We start from the raw sequence: 20,494 nt of genomic DNA, 5'->3' as shown, positions 1-20,494 counted from the left end.
CTGCTTCTATGAGTTAGACTATGTGAGATACCTGGTAAATGGAATCATGCAGTATTTGTTTTTCCTTACTGGCTTACTTCAGAAGTATAATGTCCTCCAGGTTCAGCCACATTGTCACAACTATAGCGTTTCTGCCTCTCTCTCTCTCTTTCTCTCTCTCTCTTTTACTTTCAGATTAATATTAGGGTACAAATGATTAGTTACAATGTTTGCATTTGTTAGCTAAAGGCCTATTGTAGTTGTGTCCCACACCCAGGAGGTGTGCTGTATAACCTTACGTTGTGCCCATTAGGTGGCAGTTTGTTTTAACTCAGTCCTCAAAGCTGATTTTACAAGTTGCTATCTTAAGGAGTTGTTATAGAGCATCATTTAAGGGACATTCAGAAGTTTTCTCAGATCCAACTTATTATTCAAAATTATCTAAAAGTCAACAATTAGTCATTGATCATAATTCTCTAATTTAAAAGAAATACCCTGGGATGGCTAATAATCTCAAGGGCAATATAATAGTTTACCTCTAGAATGCACAAAAATGGGACTCTAGAGCACGTTGAAAGAGAATAAAGTAGGAAATAAAAAGGAATAAAGGGATGGTTGGGGTTAAGAGTATGCCAGGAGAAGAAGGAATGCTGACAGGAAGGGTGGAAGAAGCCCAAAAGCAGGTGCACTCACTTGTATGTGGTGCTGCTCAGTGCCATTGTTGGATAGCTCTTGTAGTTTGGTTTTATTGGTAATCCATAGGCATCTATCTAGGTTCTACTTCAAGGTCTTATTAAAAACAGAAGAACATCTCCTAAGGAGTGGGGAAAGGATAGGACAGTGCTTGGGACTCAAAGCTAGCTTGAGGTAAGGCAGCCAGGTTAAAGCAACTGTTGAGAGAAACCCAGATTACTTGAGAGGTCAAGATAGATCAGATGGATGGACCAAGTCAAGCCAGTGGCATGAGTCTGGGAATAAGTGAGGCTGGACAGGTCAGCTTCTTGTCTTAGATATTTGTACAAGTATAATGGTTTCCAGCAGAGACCCTGGAGCCTGTGTCAAACTCTTGTTCCACCATATATATGGACTAGCTGTATAATCTTGGATAAATTATTAAATTTCTGTGTGGCTCAGCTTCATCATTGTAAATAAGATAAAAACAGTGCTCCGACTTCATGAGTTTATAGTGAAGATTGAGTTGTGAGACTTTATACACACACATATATACACACACAAACACATAGCTGGGCATAGGAACTAATGCCTTTACAGGCTTAGTACTTTGGGAGGCTGAGCAGGAGGATCGATTGAGGCCAGGAGCTTGAGACCAGCCTGGGCAACATAGGAGACCCTGTCTCTACAAAAAAAATAAGAAAAATAGCCAGGCATGGTGGCTCATGCATGTAGTCCAAGCATTTTGGGAGGCTGAGTTGTGAGAGAATCCCTTGAGCCCAAGAGTTTCAGGCTGGGTGACACAGTAAAACACTATCTCTGTAAAAATAAATAAGTAAATAAGAAAATAACAAGAGGATTTCCTAAGGCTCATATTAGATAATATCTCTGAAAACATCTAGCTTAATGCCTAGTTCCTAACAAGCACTTAATATGTATTCTTACTTTTCTTGCCCCTAAATCAGTATTTCCCAACTGAGGTTACTCTATCCTCCAGGGGGAATTTGGCAATGTCTTCTAGAGACAATTTTTTTTTTCTTTTAAGACAGACTTTCATTCTGTTCCCCTTGGTAGAGTACTGTATTTTCATGGCTCACAGTAACCTCAAACTCTTGGACTTGAGCAATCCTCTTGCCTCAGCCTCCTGAGTAGCTGCAACTATAGGCGTGTACCACCATGCCCAGCGATTTTTCTATTTTTAGTAGAGACAGAATCTTGCTATCCCTCAGGCTGTTCTCAAACTCCATAGCTCAGACAATCCACTCAACTAGGCCTCCCAGAGTGCTAGGATTATAGGCAGAAGCTACCACACCCAGCTACATATTTTTGATTGTCACAACTAGGATGTGTGTGCTACTGATATCTAGTACATAGAGGCCAGGAAATCTTCTGAGCATGTTACAATGCCCAGGGAAGCACCCACCACACCAAGTTCAATAAAAAATTACTAGTCCAAGCTGTGTATATCATGGAATACTACTGAGCCATTAAAAAAGATGGAGACTTCACATCTTTTGTATTAATCTGGATTGAGATGGAACACATTCTTCTTAGTAAAGCATCACAAGAATGGAGAAGCAAGAATCCAATGTACTCAATTCTAATATGAAGGCAGTAGATGATCTAATATGAGGTGGGGGCAGGGGAACAAGGGAGCAGGGAGAGGGGAAGTGGGGGAGTCATGGTGTATGGCACACCTCTTAGGGGTGGGACACAATTTTATAAGGAGGACTTTACCTAACAGATGCAATCAGTGTATCCTAAGTCTTGGCCCCCTCAATAAATCCCAAACAATAAAAAAAATTACCTAGTCTAATATATTGATAGTTATAGAGGCTGAGAAATCCTGCTCTAAAAGAATGTCTCCTTAATTTAAATTTATGATGATATACATTTCCCCCCCTAGTACTTCAGCAATTACCTGTTAAATGCTTTGCATTAAATATAGGAACACTTGGCTCTATAAAATAATAAAAATGGTTAAATAATAAATAACCATTTATTGAGCACTTGCTATGTGCCAAGCCTAGAGCTAATATATATATATATATATAATTTGTGAAATATCACAGTAAATATAAATCCTACAGCAATCCTGAGAATCAGTAGTATAGATTTTTCTAAATGGATAATTATAATAATATATTTGCTTTAATAATGACTTGCATATAGGGCAATCAGCGTGTCTTCTAATTCCTATTCCTCACTTTAGTAACTTGCTATATTGCAATGTCTACTAAGTCCTGTGAATTCTTTTTTTTTTTATTGTTAAATCATAGCTGTGTACATCAGTGCAATCAAGGGGTACAATGTGCTGGTTTCATACACAATTTGAAATATTCTCATCAAACTGTTCAACGTAGCCTTCATGGCATTTTCTTAGTTATTGTATGTAGACATTTGTATTCTGCCTTTATTAAGTTTCGCCTGTACCCATTCTAAGATGCACTGAAGGTGTGGCCCCACCCATTACCCTCCCTCCACCCAGTCCTGTGAATTCCATCTTACAACTGTCTATCATTGTCCTTCACTCCTCTCTTCTCCCAATGTCACTACTCTGCTTATGGCCACCATATGTTCTTCTGAATTAGGGTAACACCCTCCTTATTCATTTCCTACCATTGGACTTACTATCCTCCCACTAAACTAAGCTCTACCCTGTCATTTTCTTTCTAAAATAAATCTGGGTGATCATATTCCCCTAAACCAAATATTTTAATATAGCTCCCAAGGTCTTCATTATCTAAGTTTGACTCATTCTAGTCTATCTCCTCACCTCTCAACCAACAATACAGACTTATTATCCCAGTAATCATGGCCCCGAAACATTAATGCTTGTGGGAAAACTGTGATTCTATAATGAAATTGTTGACTTTATTAGTGTTCTTGTATTAATGAATAATGTACGAGAAATCAAAGTCTCAACTAATTAGTAGTATTGGATTAATGTGTGGTCAACAGGTGACTGAAAAAGAAGACAAAGTCAGAATTTCCACTGGTGTTTTTTTCCTTCACTAAAGTTAAATGTGGCCATTATTAAAGCAGCGAGTGGTGAAAGGAAGAATAGAAAACAGTGAATTGCTGCCAGGAGGCCAGTAGGAAAAGTAGAAAGGGATAAAAAGCCAACAGGGACCCTTACCTTCCAGCTTTTAATGGTTCCTCCCAGCGGGGGGTGAAACATGGCTCCACTCATGAAATGAAAGTTGTGGTCAAATTATTGTTGGTCCTTCTGAAGGAGTGCTGATAAAATTTGGCAGAAATGAGGTGAAAAGCCTTTACACCTTTATTAATTCATGAATATTGCCAGTATAAAAAAAGAAAAAAGAAAATTCATCCAAAAAATAAGTTTTCAAACTCTGAACACAAATCTAAAATTAGTTTTCAGAGATATGAGAGGGACATGAGTACAATTTCCAATAAATCCTAAATCAGATGGGCTATTTATCTAAATCTATTCATCAATGGACAAAATGTTTCTATTTAACTAACAATAGGCATTTCTATGAAGAACTTCAGAAAACACAAATTTACAATCATGAGGATATCTATTCCTGGATATGTAGAGTACTACACACTTGGTCTAACAAAAATCTCTTCCCTGCTAGACCCTATTCAATAACAATGGTATCACTCTAATATTTAACTTCCCTCTTTGTTCTTAGAACATACACACATATGGCTCTAATATGTCTCATCCTCACAATTCAAAATAATCTGTTAAATTTTGAGACCATAGAGTCAATATTTTTTTAACTGAAAAGTAAATTTATTTCAGGCTAATGTGAGGGTATAAGCAAGCAGGTCAAAATATTTGATTTGTTAGGTAGAATCCCTGTTGTGGTTATGTCCCACACTCAAAAGGAGTGCCAAACACCCCCACACCATGCCCTTTCAATTAGAGTACCCCATCCTCCTACTCTTTCCCCCTCCCTCATAACCTCCCCCAACTTGATTTGAAATGAGTTTTTCTCTTATTTGGGCATGCATTAGATCATCTACTATCTTCATATTAGTATTGAATACATTGAATAATTGCTTTTCCATTCTTGTGATACTTTACTAAGAAGAATGCATTTCAACTCCATCCAGGATATTACAAAAGATGTGAAGTCACCATCTTTTTTATTGCTGAATAGTATTCCATGGTATGCACATACTACCATTTGTTAATCCATTCAAATTGATGGGCATTTAGGTTGTTTCCATGTCTTGGCAATTGTAAATTGAGCTGCAATAAACAATCAGGAACAAATGTCCTCATGATAAAATGATTTTTTTCTTTTCTGAATAGATGCTTGGTAGTGAGATTGCAGGGTCAAATAGTAGGTAGGTCTAATTTGAGTTCTTTGAGGATTCTTCATACTTCTTTCCAAAGAGGCTGTATACATTTCATATCTTTTTCCAAAGAGGATTCCTCATACTTTTTTCCAAAGAGGCTGTATTCATTTTTGCACTCCCACCAACAGTGTAAAAGCAGTCCCTTCTCTTCACATCTGTGCTAGCATCTGCAGCTTTGGGACTTTGTGATGTGGGCTAATCTTAGTGGGATTAGGTGGTATCTCAGGGTAGTTTTGATTTGCATTTCTCTCATGATTAGGGATGATGAACATTTGTTCATATGTTTGTTAGCCATTCGTCTGTCTTTCATCTATCACTGGGCAAGATGTATAGAACCTTCTCTAAGAAAGAGTCCATTTTTTTTTTTTTTTTAGAGACAGAGTCTCATTTTGTCACCCTCCATAGAGTGCTATGGCATCACACAGCTCATAGCTACCTCCAACTCCTGGGCTTAGGCGATTCTCTTGCCTCAGCCTCCCAAGTAGCTGGGACTACAGGCGCCCGCCATAACACCCGGCTATTTTTGTTGCAGTTTGGCTGGGGCTGGGTTTGAACCCGCCACCCTCGGTATATGGGTCCGGTGCCCTATCCACTGAACCACAGGCACCACCAAGAGTCAATATTTTTAAAAGTAGAACCCTCCTTACAGGATAACAGAAAGATTTCTGAGGTACAGTTTAACATCAAATGCCCTATATCATATATATAGTACTTAATGGTTCATTAGAGAAATTTCAAGAGGATACATTTCAAATAATATTCACTGAGAGATTTTTTTCAATTATATTCACTGATTTTGAATCTAATCTTCAAAGCGAGATGCAGCTTCACCATAGTGTTAGGAGAGTAGAGACATGGGAAGGGATAAGATGATGAAGAAATATGGTTCCTTTTCCTAATGACAACATATAACTCTAGTGATCAAGCAATTAACCATATAAGTCAGCTAAGTGTTGGGGTGGTCAAGAAAAAGAAGGCTCATAGCCCATGAACTGGCAGAAAATGCTTTGTGGAGAATGATGAACTGAGATCAGTGAGTGGGATTATGCTGGGCCTTGTCCTCTAGCTGCAGATTGTAGCCAGTGGAGCAGTTAGCACTGGGCAGGATCTGACAGAGCTGCCCCTGTTACTGTTCAGATTACAGAGTCCTTGGCGAAACTGGGAGATGTGTTTACCGGAAGGACAGTGGGCCAGAGAAAGAACATGGTGAACATGTACAGAGAGCGGCATACAGAGAGATCCAGTTCAAAGTGTTGAAGCAGGTGGAACTTTAGAGAAACAAAAAGTGGGTCAAAGGAGAAGACAGTCGTGAATTTCAAGGAGACCACAGAATGGTTTCATTGAGTCTCTAGAAAATACCGTGGTGGGCCACGCACGCAGGGTTGATTTTCCTTGCTGGCCTAGGGCTGATCCTTACAAATGAGTGAGCTGCACCAAGAAGAAAAGACAAAGAGTCAAAGGGAACTCATGACTCATGTAGAGGCAGAAATGGTTGGGAAATTATCTCGGGAGAGAGCCTTTGGCATACAATATTAGGTGGTGGATTAGCCGACACATAGAGTCAGGGCCAATGAAACTATAGAGGATCAAAATTAAGGGAAATACTGTCCGAGCAAATTACAGAGGCTTTGAATGCCAGGCAAGGGAATTTGGCTGAGATGTAATAAGAGAGGTTGTTTTAAGTTAGCTAAAAACATCCTTTTCATCACCTTCTCCTTAAAGACAATCCAAATATAACTTACAGCCAGATCCAAAGGCCACAAATAATAATAGCTGCAAAGGTCAAACTTCTGTGGTCTTATTATATTTTTGTATATGTATACAGACACACTTATACACACATAAAATTATTTTACAAAATGCATTGTTCTCTCTCATTTTCAGCTCCATGGAATAACATTTCTAACTAGAAACTATTGTTTGTCAGAACTATATCTAAACAACAATGAAATATTTGATCTAGAAGGTATGTCCTAAATTTTCTTCGTTGATTGATTAGATTTTCAATTAAGTAATATTTTCAGCTATTTTCACATTTTACAAAAATCTGTTTTAACATTTTTGTTGATAATACGTGATGGAATCTATTTTGTAATGTTCTTACATACATTTCATTTTAAGAAATTTGCTGTTAAAATTACATTTCTAATGCACTATTGTCATGTGTCATTCAAAATGTAAAATATTTTTAACAGGAATTTTGGGAGCAAATTGTAACAATAATTGAGACCATGATTAAATATAAAAATTTTATAAATAATCTTAAATGTTTTTACTGACTAACTTTACCAGATAAATTCCTGTTTTTACTCTGAGTTTATTTTTTAAATGCAACAACCTCCTTAGCTAACAATGTCAAGCCAGTATAAAAGTATATGGTATATCATGATCATGAAATAAAAACAGGTAACAGTATAAAACACTTTTCTTTAATATCATATACTATAGACTCCAAATATAAAGTTTAAGACCCACCATGATTTTATGCACCACCAGAAAGAAAATTTTGCCAATTACACTGTGTTATGGCTATCACAACCCTCTTTCACTTATGTTTAAAAAGTGGGAATGTGCGCTATTTAGAATCAACAAAAATGATATGAATATCTGACTTTCTATTATGTAAAGAAAATACTTAGCTATGCAATTTGGAGAAAGGCACCAAATTGAATGACTTATCTCTTGATTGGCATTATAAATCTAAGTATCATTGGCAAAACAAAATACCTAAAAAACAAACAAAAAGAAAAAAGAAAATAACTTCTCCAAAATCATACAAACAAGCAAATAACCAAAATCAACAGCTATGGAAAAAAAGTAAAACAGAAACAGTAGAAAGAAAATGACTCTAAGTCCCACAATGTAATCACTTATTTTAATTCTTGTGCTTTGTTGTATTCTTAATAATATAATAATTCTCAATGTTATTAATAATTGTTCCTTCTTTCTCCAGTTGTAATATATTCTTTCTCTTTGTTTAATTAGCATACAGTCATTAAACATGTTTATTATTATTTGTCAATTAAAAAATAAATAAAAAATGTTTAAAATTCTGTAAAAATGTTCTTTTTTTTAGGCCTGCACTGTTTGCCTTCCTTGCACATTCTCCTGCTACACCACAATGAGTTAAAAAACATTGATGCAACAGTGAAGGAATTAAAGGGAATGCTCAATCTAAAAATCCTAAGTAAAGTTTGCAATTTTTGTGGTCGTAAATTAAAGTAATAATAACACAAGACATTTTTCAAGTTTAAAACTAGAAGAGCAATGTTTACAACTAAAACACTCAGCTATTCCTTGAAAACAAGAGTAGATTTTATTGTTTTTCAAGACATACTTTTGAATAAACAACAGGCAGAGGAAATTTTTTATGAAATGATACGGCATGTCAAACAAAAATGACAAAAATAATAAAAGAGGATTTACATGTTTAAACCTGTTTTTGGTTTTGTCTCAACAGTAAGTTTTAACACATAGGGTATGATTCTTTTTATACAAAATGGCCCAAATCGGCATATCCATGAAATAGCAATCCTGTGAGGTAACTATTTGTAACTAGATTAGTGTTTACCTAACTGGGAGTAGGTAGGTTGGGGATGGTTGAGACAGCTAAAGATTAAGGGGTGTAGGGTTTCTTTGGGGGTATAAAAAATGTTCTAAAATTGACTGTGATGATAAGTTGAGCAACTCTTATGAATATTCCACAAGTACATAAATTATATATTTTAAATGAGTGGATTGTGTGATGTGAAGTACAGGGTAGCCATAAAGTTTGTGTGCAATTTAAAAGTTTATTATTTAAATTTTTAAAATTTATTTAAAATAGTATATTATTTTAAATTGCACCTGAACTTTATGGCCACCGTGTATGTTAATAAAGTTGATACCAAAAGAAAAAAAAAAAGAGTACTTTCTAAACTTTCAGTTGGGTGAGCAGCAAACTTTATTCACATATATCGTGTCACACCCAGTAAGGGCTAACCACGGTATTGTTCTACTCTCGATGAGCTTGTTCTCTCAAAGGGTAAATTAACACATATATAACCACAAAACATGACACAATATTCCAGGTGTACCAAGGTAAAAGACCCTCAGATTAATGACTAGGTTTTTAGACTTTACAATTTGGAGACTTTTTTTTTTTTTGGCCGGGGCTAGGTTTGAACCCGCCACCTCCGGCATATGGGACCGGCGCCCTGCTCCTTGAGCCACAGGCGCCGCCCTGGAGACTTTTATATATAATGTCATGAAATAGATTTTTTCTATTCATTTTTTTCTATTATTTTTTTCTATTCATTTTCTGTCACTATTTATGCCTGAAATAGTGTTTTGAATATTTAAAAATTAATGTTGATCGTTGAGGTTCTGATCAGATCAGTATATAGGCAATAACTAAAGTTACCGTACACAATATTTTGAGCTTTATCAGTTGTATCTACTACACTAAGGATAAATGATTAGATTCTTTAAACTCAAATATTAAAATCATAAATTCATACCAACCTCATAGCAATTCTATGCTTATTTTGAAGACATGATAAGGCTGCCCACTGTTAGTTAGTTTTTCAGAGTTTTCTGATCTTCTGTGAAAGACTCAGGATTGGCCTACATGATCGAGTTATCTGGCCCTTCCATGCTGACCAAATGCTCTTTCACTAAAAGACTTAGTTATGCTAGATCCAGACATTGTACCTGTGTTTTCCATAAAATGGATAATAGCTACCTCTCAGGATTGCTTCAAACATTGGGATAACTCTAAAACATTTTTTTAGGAAAACATGTCTCACCATTAAAGTTATTTTGAAGCAGCAAAAAAAAAAAAAATGTGTCTTATTGTAGGTAATGTAAATCAATGAATTGAGTTTCATACAGTCCACAAATTCTAAGTAATAAAAAGACTCAAGAAAATATAACTGATATGTTAAACAACAATCATTATAGTAATGTTTGAATGTCTTTTCTTCTAAACAAACATTTTCTTATCATATTCTCATTTACTCTTTACAGAATCCTATAACATAATTAGAATTATTTCCTCTTCAGTGTAGAGATGCAAAGCTCAGAGAGTTAACCAAAACGCTGAGGAATATTGAGACAAACTCATGCCTCATTTCATTGATCATTCATTCATTCAATAAATACCATGTGTTCATTCATTTATTCAATAAATGTTTATTACACATTCACTATATGGCAGTTTAGTAGATAATAGAACACAAAGTTGAACAAGAAAGACCCAGTCCGGACTTTTATGTGACTTTCAGTCTTTAACTTTCAGCCTAAATATTTCTTAGCAAGTTGGAGGGGCTTGATGCAAAACTATATGGACTCTTTGCTATGTGTAAAAACTTAGTATTTTAAACCAACTTGTTATAAAATAACATGCAGAGAGTAGTCAGCAAGCTTGCCCCTCTGGTAGCAAACAGAGTTATGCTTTAAATAAAGGTGACTTATCCAGGACTGAATAGACTCTAAATTCAGCTGATGCCCTACTTGTCAGGCTATACTAAAGCACAGAATGTGCAGCCCTTGTGGGGCCGGGAGGCTTTCACTAGTTCTCAGAATGTCAGCCTAGTAGTATAGTCTCCATATTGTTACCTGGCATAACAGTTTAAGTGATCTTTACTTAAAATCATAGTGACATAATTTAACTGATATAACTACAATTATAGCAATTGAAAATCTTGTCAGGTCATTTTTTGAAATGGAAAAAAAACTAACCAATTACAGAGGGAAAAAAGCATTTTCTGAGAATTCTTGGTAGCAAACATTCACATTTTGAACCTATGCCCCATTTTGGTAAAAGAATATTATGTACAAAAAAAGTTTGCATTTCCCAGACTACTACTGTTATTTGTGAAGTAATGTCCTCAGATTAAGTTTCTTTGAGCTTCATTTGCAATCACAGATTAGATTCAGCTCATTAAGTAAAATGAGAAATCCAAGTATTTTCAAATGTTGTAATTTTTGTCTTTTCAAGTTGTAAAACCAAAAAAGAAAAAAATCCTTAAAGTGTTATTATTATGCCACTTCAATTACAAGTTCTTCAGAGGGTGAGAAAATAGCCTGGAGGATAAACCTCTAATCCACTCAGAGCATTGCATCCTCCGCTGGCATTTATGAGGAGAACTGCCAAGGACGGCATGGGAGACGCATGGCTGGGAGCTTCAGGGAGGCCTGAACCCGCTGCAGAGTGTGAGGTCCTGGGAATTGGAATTCCCGTCTTCCAAGCAGTCAGAGGGCCCCACCTCTTCTCTCCAGGCGGTCTACCTTTCCACACCCTCCTTTCCAGCTTCAGTGATTTCCTCTTTTCTTCCCTTCTCCAAAACTTCTTTTAAATCAGAATCCACAGGTGCAATCCGCTCTGTGGCTGATGCCTTTCACTAACCTCCAGTCTTTCGGCCCCTTTTTCCAGCATTAAGGGAAAAAATCACCACCACCAACAGCAACAACAAAATACTTAATCCATTCTCCTATTCCTAAGCCTTCAGTTTCCTCTCTCTCAAATGTTGTATTTAGCTCCACTATTGGAAAGTATACTTAGACTCCTGCATTTCGTAATTGTGAAGATCAGCTTCCTAGCAAAGCTTTCACATGTCACCATTGGGAACAGGGGGTTTCTCCCTTCATGAGAGGTCTCCACATTTCCACAGGTACTGCTGTTAGATGCTTTCTACCCTTGCCATCAGCAGTGAGCCCAATTCACTGCAGGGCTGAAGAGGGATGCGGAGACATAGGCTGCAGCTATGATCTCAAGGGTGTACTCCGGGAGTCCTCAAACTACCGCCCATGGGCCACATGTGGCCCGCTGAGGACATCCATCTGGCCTTCCTGGTGTTTTTGCCACCGCTGCCTGTCCTGCTACAGTGCGCATGTGTGGAATGTGTGCGGCCCTCTCCGACTCCCCTCCTCTCTGTCTCTCAACTCGGAACTAACTGATACACACTTGCATCACTTGTTAGGACTAGCAGTGACAAATATGAAACCAGACATTGACCATCTCTTTAGCCAAAAGCAGGCCCATAGTTCCCATTGAAATACTGGTAAGTTTGTTGATTTAACTTTAGTTGTTCTTCATTTTAAATATTGTATTTGTTCCCATTTTTTTTTAATTCAAAATAAGATATGTGCAATGTGCACAGGAATTTGTTCATAGTTTTTTTTTTAAACTGTAGTCCGGCCCTCCAATCGTCTGAGGGACAGTGAACTGGCCCCCGGTTTGAAAAGTTTGAGGACCCCTGGACTGTATGCATTTGAGCATCTTTACCTGTAATGCCCTTCCAGGTGGGACTACCCCTTCCAAACAACAAAACAATCCACCAGATAAGAACCACCTGCGTCTTTCTCTGCTGTTTGTCCTGAAGAAGAGAATGCTCTGATTCTCTCCCTTCTCCCCCTGTTTTATGCCAGTTTTCCTTTTATGATATGGGTGATTTTCAAATTCAGCAAAAGCCTGTGGTGTGTGGTGGCCAAAGATTTGTCATTAAAATGAAATGGTGATAATAGTGAAGATGCTGAACTTATCAAGTAACCTTGACTCAGAACCCTAGAATCCTGGTGTCTGGTGATTGCCAGTTGAACTTTCTTCCCCAGGGTGTTTTCTAAAGGATTTTAGCCTCTCCGTATCATTTCCCATCTTTTAAAAATGAGTATACTAGTCTCTTAATCTCATCAACTTTCTTCCAAGGTGGCCTTAAAAACATTGGGATTCATCAGTAAATGTCATTCTTAATTCTGCTTTAAGTTTAAAAAATTACCTGGAGCCAATTATTTAGATGACTGTATCTTTTTCTTCTTTTCTCTTCTGTTTTAATAACATGTACCTTCATACATGTGATTCATGTAACTTGAGCTAGTGCAGTAACGTAGTATAGACATTTTGCTATAACATTGGGTAAATGTAAATTGCTTAAAACCAGAATCCCAAATTAAGATAAGCAAGACAGTGCTGGCGCCACAGAGGTGTACTCTGTAAGTAGCCTGGAGGGAAGGTGGATTAAATAGTATTAACCCATTGAAAGTGAAAGTGTAAGCAATTTCACCTCACAGTTTCTAAAGGAATGTGCCCACACATCACAGGAGGCTTTCAGAACATTCAGACACAGGAAACTGATTTCATACCTTAGAAATCTAATTTATGGTAATTCTAGTAGCATCGATCCAGAACTCATACATCCAAAATGTTAAATGTTTAATGATATAGAAGGAGGAAAAAAGTAAGTTGGAAAAAAGATTCCTTCCTTCTAAAACTTAAGGGCTATGAAACAGTGAAGAATGATAAAGATGAAATGACTTTCAAACTGTGTAATTCAATTCATTCTCATTGACAGCTCAGTTTGCTGACTTGCTGTCCCTCACATTTTGCTTTAGGGTGAGACACATGGTCAGCGACAACAAATACATAGAGTTTTCAGTATTGAGAACCCTTGCTTGTAAGGAATGCAGTGTAACAAACATCCAAGTTTGATGTTTTGTGTAGCTGCAGCTAGCTTTGTAATTTACATAGAGAAATTACTCACCCAAGTAGTAGGAGAAAAAGCCAAGAAAAGAAACGAAATGAGTAGTAATATTCTCAGAGGGAAAAGAGAGTACAAAGAGTAAACCAAGAGAAGATGTCATTGAAAGATGCTGGCACTTTTTTCATTAGCCTCTGGTGTGTGAAGGCAGACTCCACTTGCTGCTGCCATAATGTGCCACGGGGTCAGGAGGCGTCAGACATGATTCTCCATGGCAGTCACCACAATGCAGACTTCTGCACTAAAGCACTTGTGACTTTTTCTTCCTCCTAAGATCTCATTCAAAACAATTGTGTTTTGCTTTTATGTCCTCGAATGGTATCCTTTTCTTTATTTTCCCTGGTTCAAACTACAATGCACATCTCTATGGATTTTTAAAAATATGTCCTTATTCTTCATATATATATATATGGCATACTCTCTATCCTATACTCAAAATTATTTGTTACCACTTTAATATCTTTTAAGAATAAAATTCAAACAATATTTTTGTCATTTAAATTTTGAAAAAACATGTTTTATTTTTTTTCTCATCTCCCCCAATACACACATATTTCCTTTCTTTAACTTTCTGGATTATTCTTGGCTCTACATTTTTTATTCCTCTCCTCACACATAATTTTTGTTTATTACCCACCAGGTGTCTTCTATTGCTTGCTTTATGTCCCTCTAAAGCTCATGTTTTCCACAGAGAATAGCTATAGATAACAATTTTATTAGCCAGAAAAAATTGTGTATATGCAAAAAATATCAGGGTGTTTCATTACCTACAGAAAAACATCCTAATGATTAGGCTTTTTGAGTTTTTATCTAAATAGTTGTCTTTCGAGCATGCTCTGATCCCAATCTTCATTCTGTTGCAAACTGCTCATTATAAATATTAATCTTTTTTCTGGGATTCTAATGTTTAATGTTTTTGTGACTTTATCAAACCTTTTTGTGTTTTATGAGTAGTCTAGAGCAGTACTCTTAAATTTAACATGCTCATTGAGCCTCAGTTTGTTGGGTGCAATAGCCCTTTCTACTACTGCCATCTAGTGGTTCTCTTCATTATGTGTATTTTTCAGAGTATTTCCTACAAATTGCAAGTAGGTTAGAATCCGAATAGCTAAAAGTTAACCACATGAAAATCACAAAAGTTTTATTTTACATTGCATTGAAATGACCTGTTTGTTATCAACTAAGATAAATATAAAAAAATATTTTCCTTTTTTCTTTTTTCTAAAACCCTCACAACTTCTAGTTGAAGATTAAAAAAAAAAAAAATACCTCCCTGCTGATTGCTAAGGGATGTGATAGCAGAAATGCCAGGAGCTCTTCAGCATCTGCGTGCCTCACTTATCCAGCCACAGTATCAGGGAGTGTGGTTTGTAATGTATCCTAGTCCCTGCACATCAGGGTCTCAGAGCTGCATGTGCCTGGCCAAAAGGAGATGCGACTCAAGATCCTCATCTGCTGGCTGTGCTCCTGCTGGGCTCTGAGGCTGCCACTGGCATTCACACTTTCTGAACTATGAACAATGTGCGAAGTGGAGGAAGAAAACTCCATTAGAATAGGTTGCTACATCTCTGTGGTGTTCTACAGAGTCACCCTTGTGACCTTTGAAATTAAAAGAGTACCAAGAAATGCTTTAATAAAAAGTAGCCTCAAGAATTCCATAGAGGTGGCGCAGCAGCTAGGACACCAGCCACATACAGGGAAGCTGCCGGGTTTTGAACCCAGCCTGGGCCTGCCAAACAACAATGACAACTACAACCAAAAAATAGCCAGGTGTTGTGGCAGGCGCCTGTAGTCCCAGCTACTTGGGAGGCTGAGGCATGAGAATCACTTAAGCCCAAGAGTTGGAGGTTGTTATGAGCTGTGATGCCATGGCACTCTATTGAGGGCAACATAGTGAGACTCTGTCACAAAAAAAAAAAAAAAAAAAAGAATTCCATGGAGCTGAGTACTTCCTTTACTAATCTACTTATGGACATGTTAAAATGTTCCTCATTTGTGGCAGATTTAGGTCAACAATATTACCCTTGCATCTAGCAAAGTTCCTAGTAGATAGTAAGCACTCAGTAAATATTTGTTGAATGAATGAATTTAACAGATGGGAAAGTTAATGGTTGCTCTGAATAAATAAATATTTAATGAATCTATTGCCTTGATATGAAGCAGAGCTTTGTATGTTCTTATGTTTTATATGAATCCTGTAATTAGTCATATTTTATCAAGTGATGAATAAGACTAATTTCGAAATATGATATTTTATTTTTCCTTTGTAGCTCTATACCAAAACCCTTTGTGCCACTATAACCTGTACCGTTTATATGTAATCTACCACCTTCCAGGAGTGGAGATGTTTGACCGAAATTGTAAGCATCCTCTTTCTTGCAAAGAAATAATTTAAGAAGCAGTCCTATAGCTCTTTGTAAATGAAAGTTTTTAAATTATTTATTTTTGAAAAATTTTCTTTCTGAAATTTGTCCTAATTTAGGAATTCATGTCTCTTTACCACATTATTGGAAAGATCCTTCAAGCATGCATGAGGAAGACAGTCCTAGTTTTGACATTAAAATTTTGGCTGCCCAGTCTTATACCTCTGGACCTTTTAGTTTCTTATCTAAATAAGAAATAAGGGAATTGAATGAAATCTCTTAAGACCTATTTAAGTTCTAAAAGTCATACTCTGGCCAGGTGCAGTGGCTTACACCTGTAATGCTAGCACTCTGGGAGGCCGAGGCGGGTGGATTGCCTGAGCTCATGAGTTTGAGACCAGCCTGAGTAAGAGCAAGACCCCATCTCTAAAACTAGCTGGGTGTTGTGGCGGACATCTGTGCCTGGTTACTGGGAGGCTAAGGCAAAAGGATCACTTGACCCCAGGAGTTTGCGGCTGCTGTGAGCTATGACATCACAGCACACTACCAAGGGCAACAAAATGAGATTCTGCCTCAAAAAAAAAAAAAAAGGTCATATTCTTTGAAATTCTGTAACTATATCAAAACTGATATAATCAATAACTTTTTTATGAATAGGTCTTAAGACACTGTGGATAAAGTGTCATGTCTGATTTACATAAACCATACCCCCAAATACTCACAATTAACCTCATCCCATTTTACATTTTTTGAGATTTCCTTTACCTCAAGTGCTAGATTATCTCTCTCTATCCACTTATCTTTCTATCTCCATAGGTTTGAACAGTCTTATTAATTTATTACTGAGTAACTATTTTGTATAAGGATATATCAAAATGTTATGGTTATACCTCTCCCTTCTGATAGCCTTGATGAAACAGCTTCATCATGCTGCAACTTCTGTCACCCATGCAGGGGTATCCAACCTGTGGCCCATGGGCCAAATGCAGATTATTTGAGAACTGTTTTGCTTATCTGTGGTATAGGATGTCACAAAAAAGAATGCATGGACCTCCCCAACCCCCTCAGCTTTTGTTAGTGTTTGCGTATTAATGTGTGGCCCAAGACAACTTATTTTTCCAATATGTGGCAGAAAGGAAAACAGGGTGAACACCCGGTGGGTGTCTGGGATGCCATAGGCTCTAGGACTGAGCTCTGCCTTGCAACATGTGGGCAGATGTTAAGCTCTTATAAGATTATGGAAATAGCTGTAACAGCCCCTTTACGAATCTATTTTGACAGGTAGTTTACATATAACATAGTTTAGATGAATATATTTTTGAAGTGTTAAGTTCTATTTTGAACCACTCTGCGTGTTTGCTTATAATAGTAGGCAATAACATTATTTTTTTACATTTCATAGATGTTACAGAAAAAGAAAGAAGATCAATGATTACTATATTTAACCATAATAAAGCTCATGTCATTCAATCAATGGCATTCGGAAGAAAAATAGATGCTTCATGGGATCCTAGATCACCATTTAAGCAAAAACCATCCCACAGGGCATCTTCAGGTATTTGGGGGGAGGGGGGATGTAATTAAAATTCCTCAAACTTTTGGGTAATTTGTTTAAAATAATAATAACTATAATTTACAGTAAAGTATGTACCTATACACTGAAATGATTTCTAATCATTTTCCAATACTATATATTCTAATTTTATAATTCTATTAGTCTAGTTAAAAGTGAATATACAATTTTCATTTTCATTCATGTATATTAAATTAAATGAGGTAATGCGATAATGAGACAAAACACTCAAGCCTCCACCTCAGTATCTAACACAATATAAAGAGCTCTGTAAATAAGCTATTATTTTTATTACCACTAACACAGAAAAGTATTATAAATTAACGCTAAGAGTATTTTATAATCTAGAAAACATAGAAGAAATAAAGATCATTTACAATCCTACTACCCAGAAAAAAAATCACTGTGAATATTCTGATTATACTCACATACATAGTCATTACATGCAAATATAACTTGAATACTTTTAGTGATGTTTCATTAGTATTTAATTTTTTATATGTAACAGAAATGCAAACAAATAGGGATTTATTTTTCTCATGTAGTGAAGAGTACAAAGATAGGGCATCTAGGGTTAGTGTAAAGTGCCATGGTGTCATCAGTGTTCACAAAAGTTATGTTTTGTTCTGCTATTCTGAATGTGCTTTATGATTACAAGGTAGCTGCGATACCACCAACAATCACATCTCTATTCTAGAAAGGAAGAAAGGGTGGATGTAGAAAGATGCAAAAACAAAATCCTTTTCCTTGATGACATCCATCCTGCCAAGGGAAAAAATACATTTTAAAGAAACGTAATGAATTTCTAGAAATTAAAGGTAAAAAATAATTAAATTGAGAAATTATAGATCATTAAGGCAAAAGGTCAATAAACGCATACTGTACTTAAATGAAACTATAGAACAAGTGTACTAATAGACATTTACAGAACATTCTATCCCCAAATTTCAGAATATACATTCTTCTCATCAGCATGGGACGTTTTTCAAGATAGAAAACATATAAGGCCACAAAACAAGTCTCAGCAAACTTAGAAAAATTGAAGTCATACCATGTATCTTTTTAGACCACAGAGGAATAAAACTAGAAATCAATTACAAGAGAAACTCTCAAAACTTCACAAATACAAGGAAATTAACCATTATGCTGCTAAATGATTCTTGGATTATTGTCAAATCAAGATGGATATCAAGAAATTTTTGAAATTGAATGACAAAGGCAATGCAAACTTCCAAAATCCATGGGATACAGTAAAAGCAACCATAAGGGGAAAGTTCGTAGCTTTAAATACTTACATCAAAAAGACAAAGAGATCACAAATTAACAACCCCAATGTCACATCTCAAGGAAGTAAAAATAAAAGGGGGGGGGAGAACAAACCATACCCAAAGCTAGCAGAAAGAAAGAAATAATAAGGTTCAGAGCAGAACTAAATGAAAAGGAAATTAAAAAAAAATACAAAATATCAATGAAACAAAAGTTAGGTCTTTGGAAAGATAAATAAAATCAATAGAGGGACTCAAATAAGCTCATTCAGAAATGAATAGAAGACATTAAAACTGATTCCTCAGAAATACAAAATGGTATCATCCTCGACTATTCTGAAAACATCTGTGTAACAAACTAGAAACTCTGAAGGAAATGGATAAATTTTTGGAAACTCACAATCTCCCAAGCCTGAATTAGGAAGAAACAGAAATCCTGAACAGACCAATAATGAGTTGTAAGATTATAATAAAATTATCTCCCAATTGGGCGGCACCTGTGGCTCAAAGGAGTAGGGCACCCGCCCCATATGCCGGAGGTGGTGGGTTCAAACCCAGCCCTGGCCAAAAACTGCAAAGAAAAAAAAAAAAGAAATTATCTTCCAACAAAAGAATCCAGACAAATTCACAGTGAAATTCTACCAGACCTACAAAGAACTGGTACCCATTCTATTGAAACTGTTGCATAGCATTGAGAAGGAGGGAATTCTCCCTTACTCCTTCTACAAAATCAGTATATCCTGATACCCAAACCAGAAAAGAACACAATAATAATGGCAAACTACAGACCAATATCCCTTATGAATATAGATGCAAATATCCTCAACAGAATACCAGCAAACTGAATTCAACAACATATATAAAAAAAAAAAAATCCATTGTGATCAAATAGGTTCCATCCTAGGGATGCAAGGATTGTTCAACAAATACAAATGAATAAATATAATTCAATACACACATTAACACAGAAATTAAAAAAAGTATGATCATCTCAGTATGTGCAGAAAAAGCATTTGATAAATCCAGCATCCATCCCTTCCTGATAAAAAACCCTCAACAAACTAAGGATAGAAGGAACATGCCTCAAAATAATAAAAGGTATATATCTGACAAACCCAAGGCCAACTTTATGCTGAATGGGGAAAAGTTCAAAGCACTCCTCCTAAGAACTGGAACTATACAAGAGTGCCTGCTCTCACCACTTCTATTCAACGTAATTGGAAGTCCAAGCCAAACAATCAGGAAAGAGAAAGAAATAAAGGGCATGTAAATCAGGGAAGAGAAAGTCAAACTATCCTCATTTGCTGATGATATGATCTTGTATCTAGACAACCACAAAGACTTCACCAAAGATACCTAGAATTCACATATAAATTTAGCAAAGTCCCAGGTTACACAACCAATGAACACAAATCAGTAGCATTTCTATATGCTAAGGTAGTTATGCCAAAAGTGCACATATATCAAGAACACATTACAATTCACAATAGCTGCAAAGAAAATAAAGTATCTAGAAAAATACTTAACCCAGGAGGTGAAATATCTCTACAAGAAGTACTATAAAAAACACTGATGAAAGAAATCATGGGTGACCCAAAGAAATGGAAAAACATCTCATGCTATGGATTGGAAGAATCAACATTCTTGTCCATATAGCCCAAAGTGATCTACAGATTCAATGCAATTCTCATCAAAATACCAACATCATTTTTTATGGATCTAGAAAAATATCTTAAGCTTCATAAAGAAAAACAAAACAAACAAACAAACAAAAAAAAAAAAAAACAG

General features: G+C 36.2%; 1 protein-coding gene across 1 annotated transcript in view; it reads left to right on the top strand.

The window, feature by feature from the left end:
• The window catches only part of LRRC72 (leucine rich repeat containing 72), a 77,521-nt gene that overhangs the window by 48,104 nt on the left and 8,923 nt on the right, over nt 1-20,494 (top strand). Inside the window, exons 5-8 of the mRNA XM_053608693.1 lie at nt 6,874-6,955; nt 8,066-8,176; nt 15,776-15,865; nt 17,271-17,423. Coding sequence (XP_053464668.1) covers nt 6,874-6,955; nt 8,066-8,176; nt 15,776-15,865; nt 17,271-17,423 — 436 coding nt within the window. The remainder of the gene's footprint in view (nt 1-6,873; nt 6,956-8,065; nt 8,177-15,775; nt 15,866-17,270; nt 17,424-20,494) is intronic.

Source organism: Nycticebus coucang, chromosome 11 (genome assembly GCF_027406575.1).
Source record: "Nycticebus coucang isolate mNycCou1 chromosome 11, mNycCou1.pri, whole genome shotgun sequence".
Lineage (NCBI taxonomy): Eukaryota > Metazoa > Chordata > Mammalia > Primates > Lorisidae > Nycticebus > Nycticebus coucang.
Note: the sequence above shows the minus strand (reverse complement) of the source record. Positions and strands in the feature narration are given on the sequence as shown.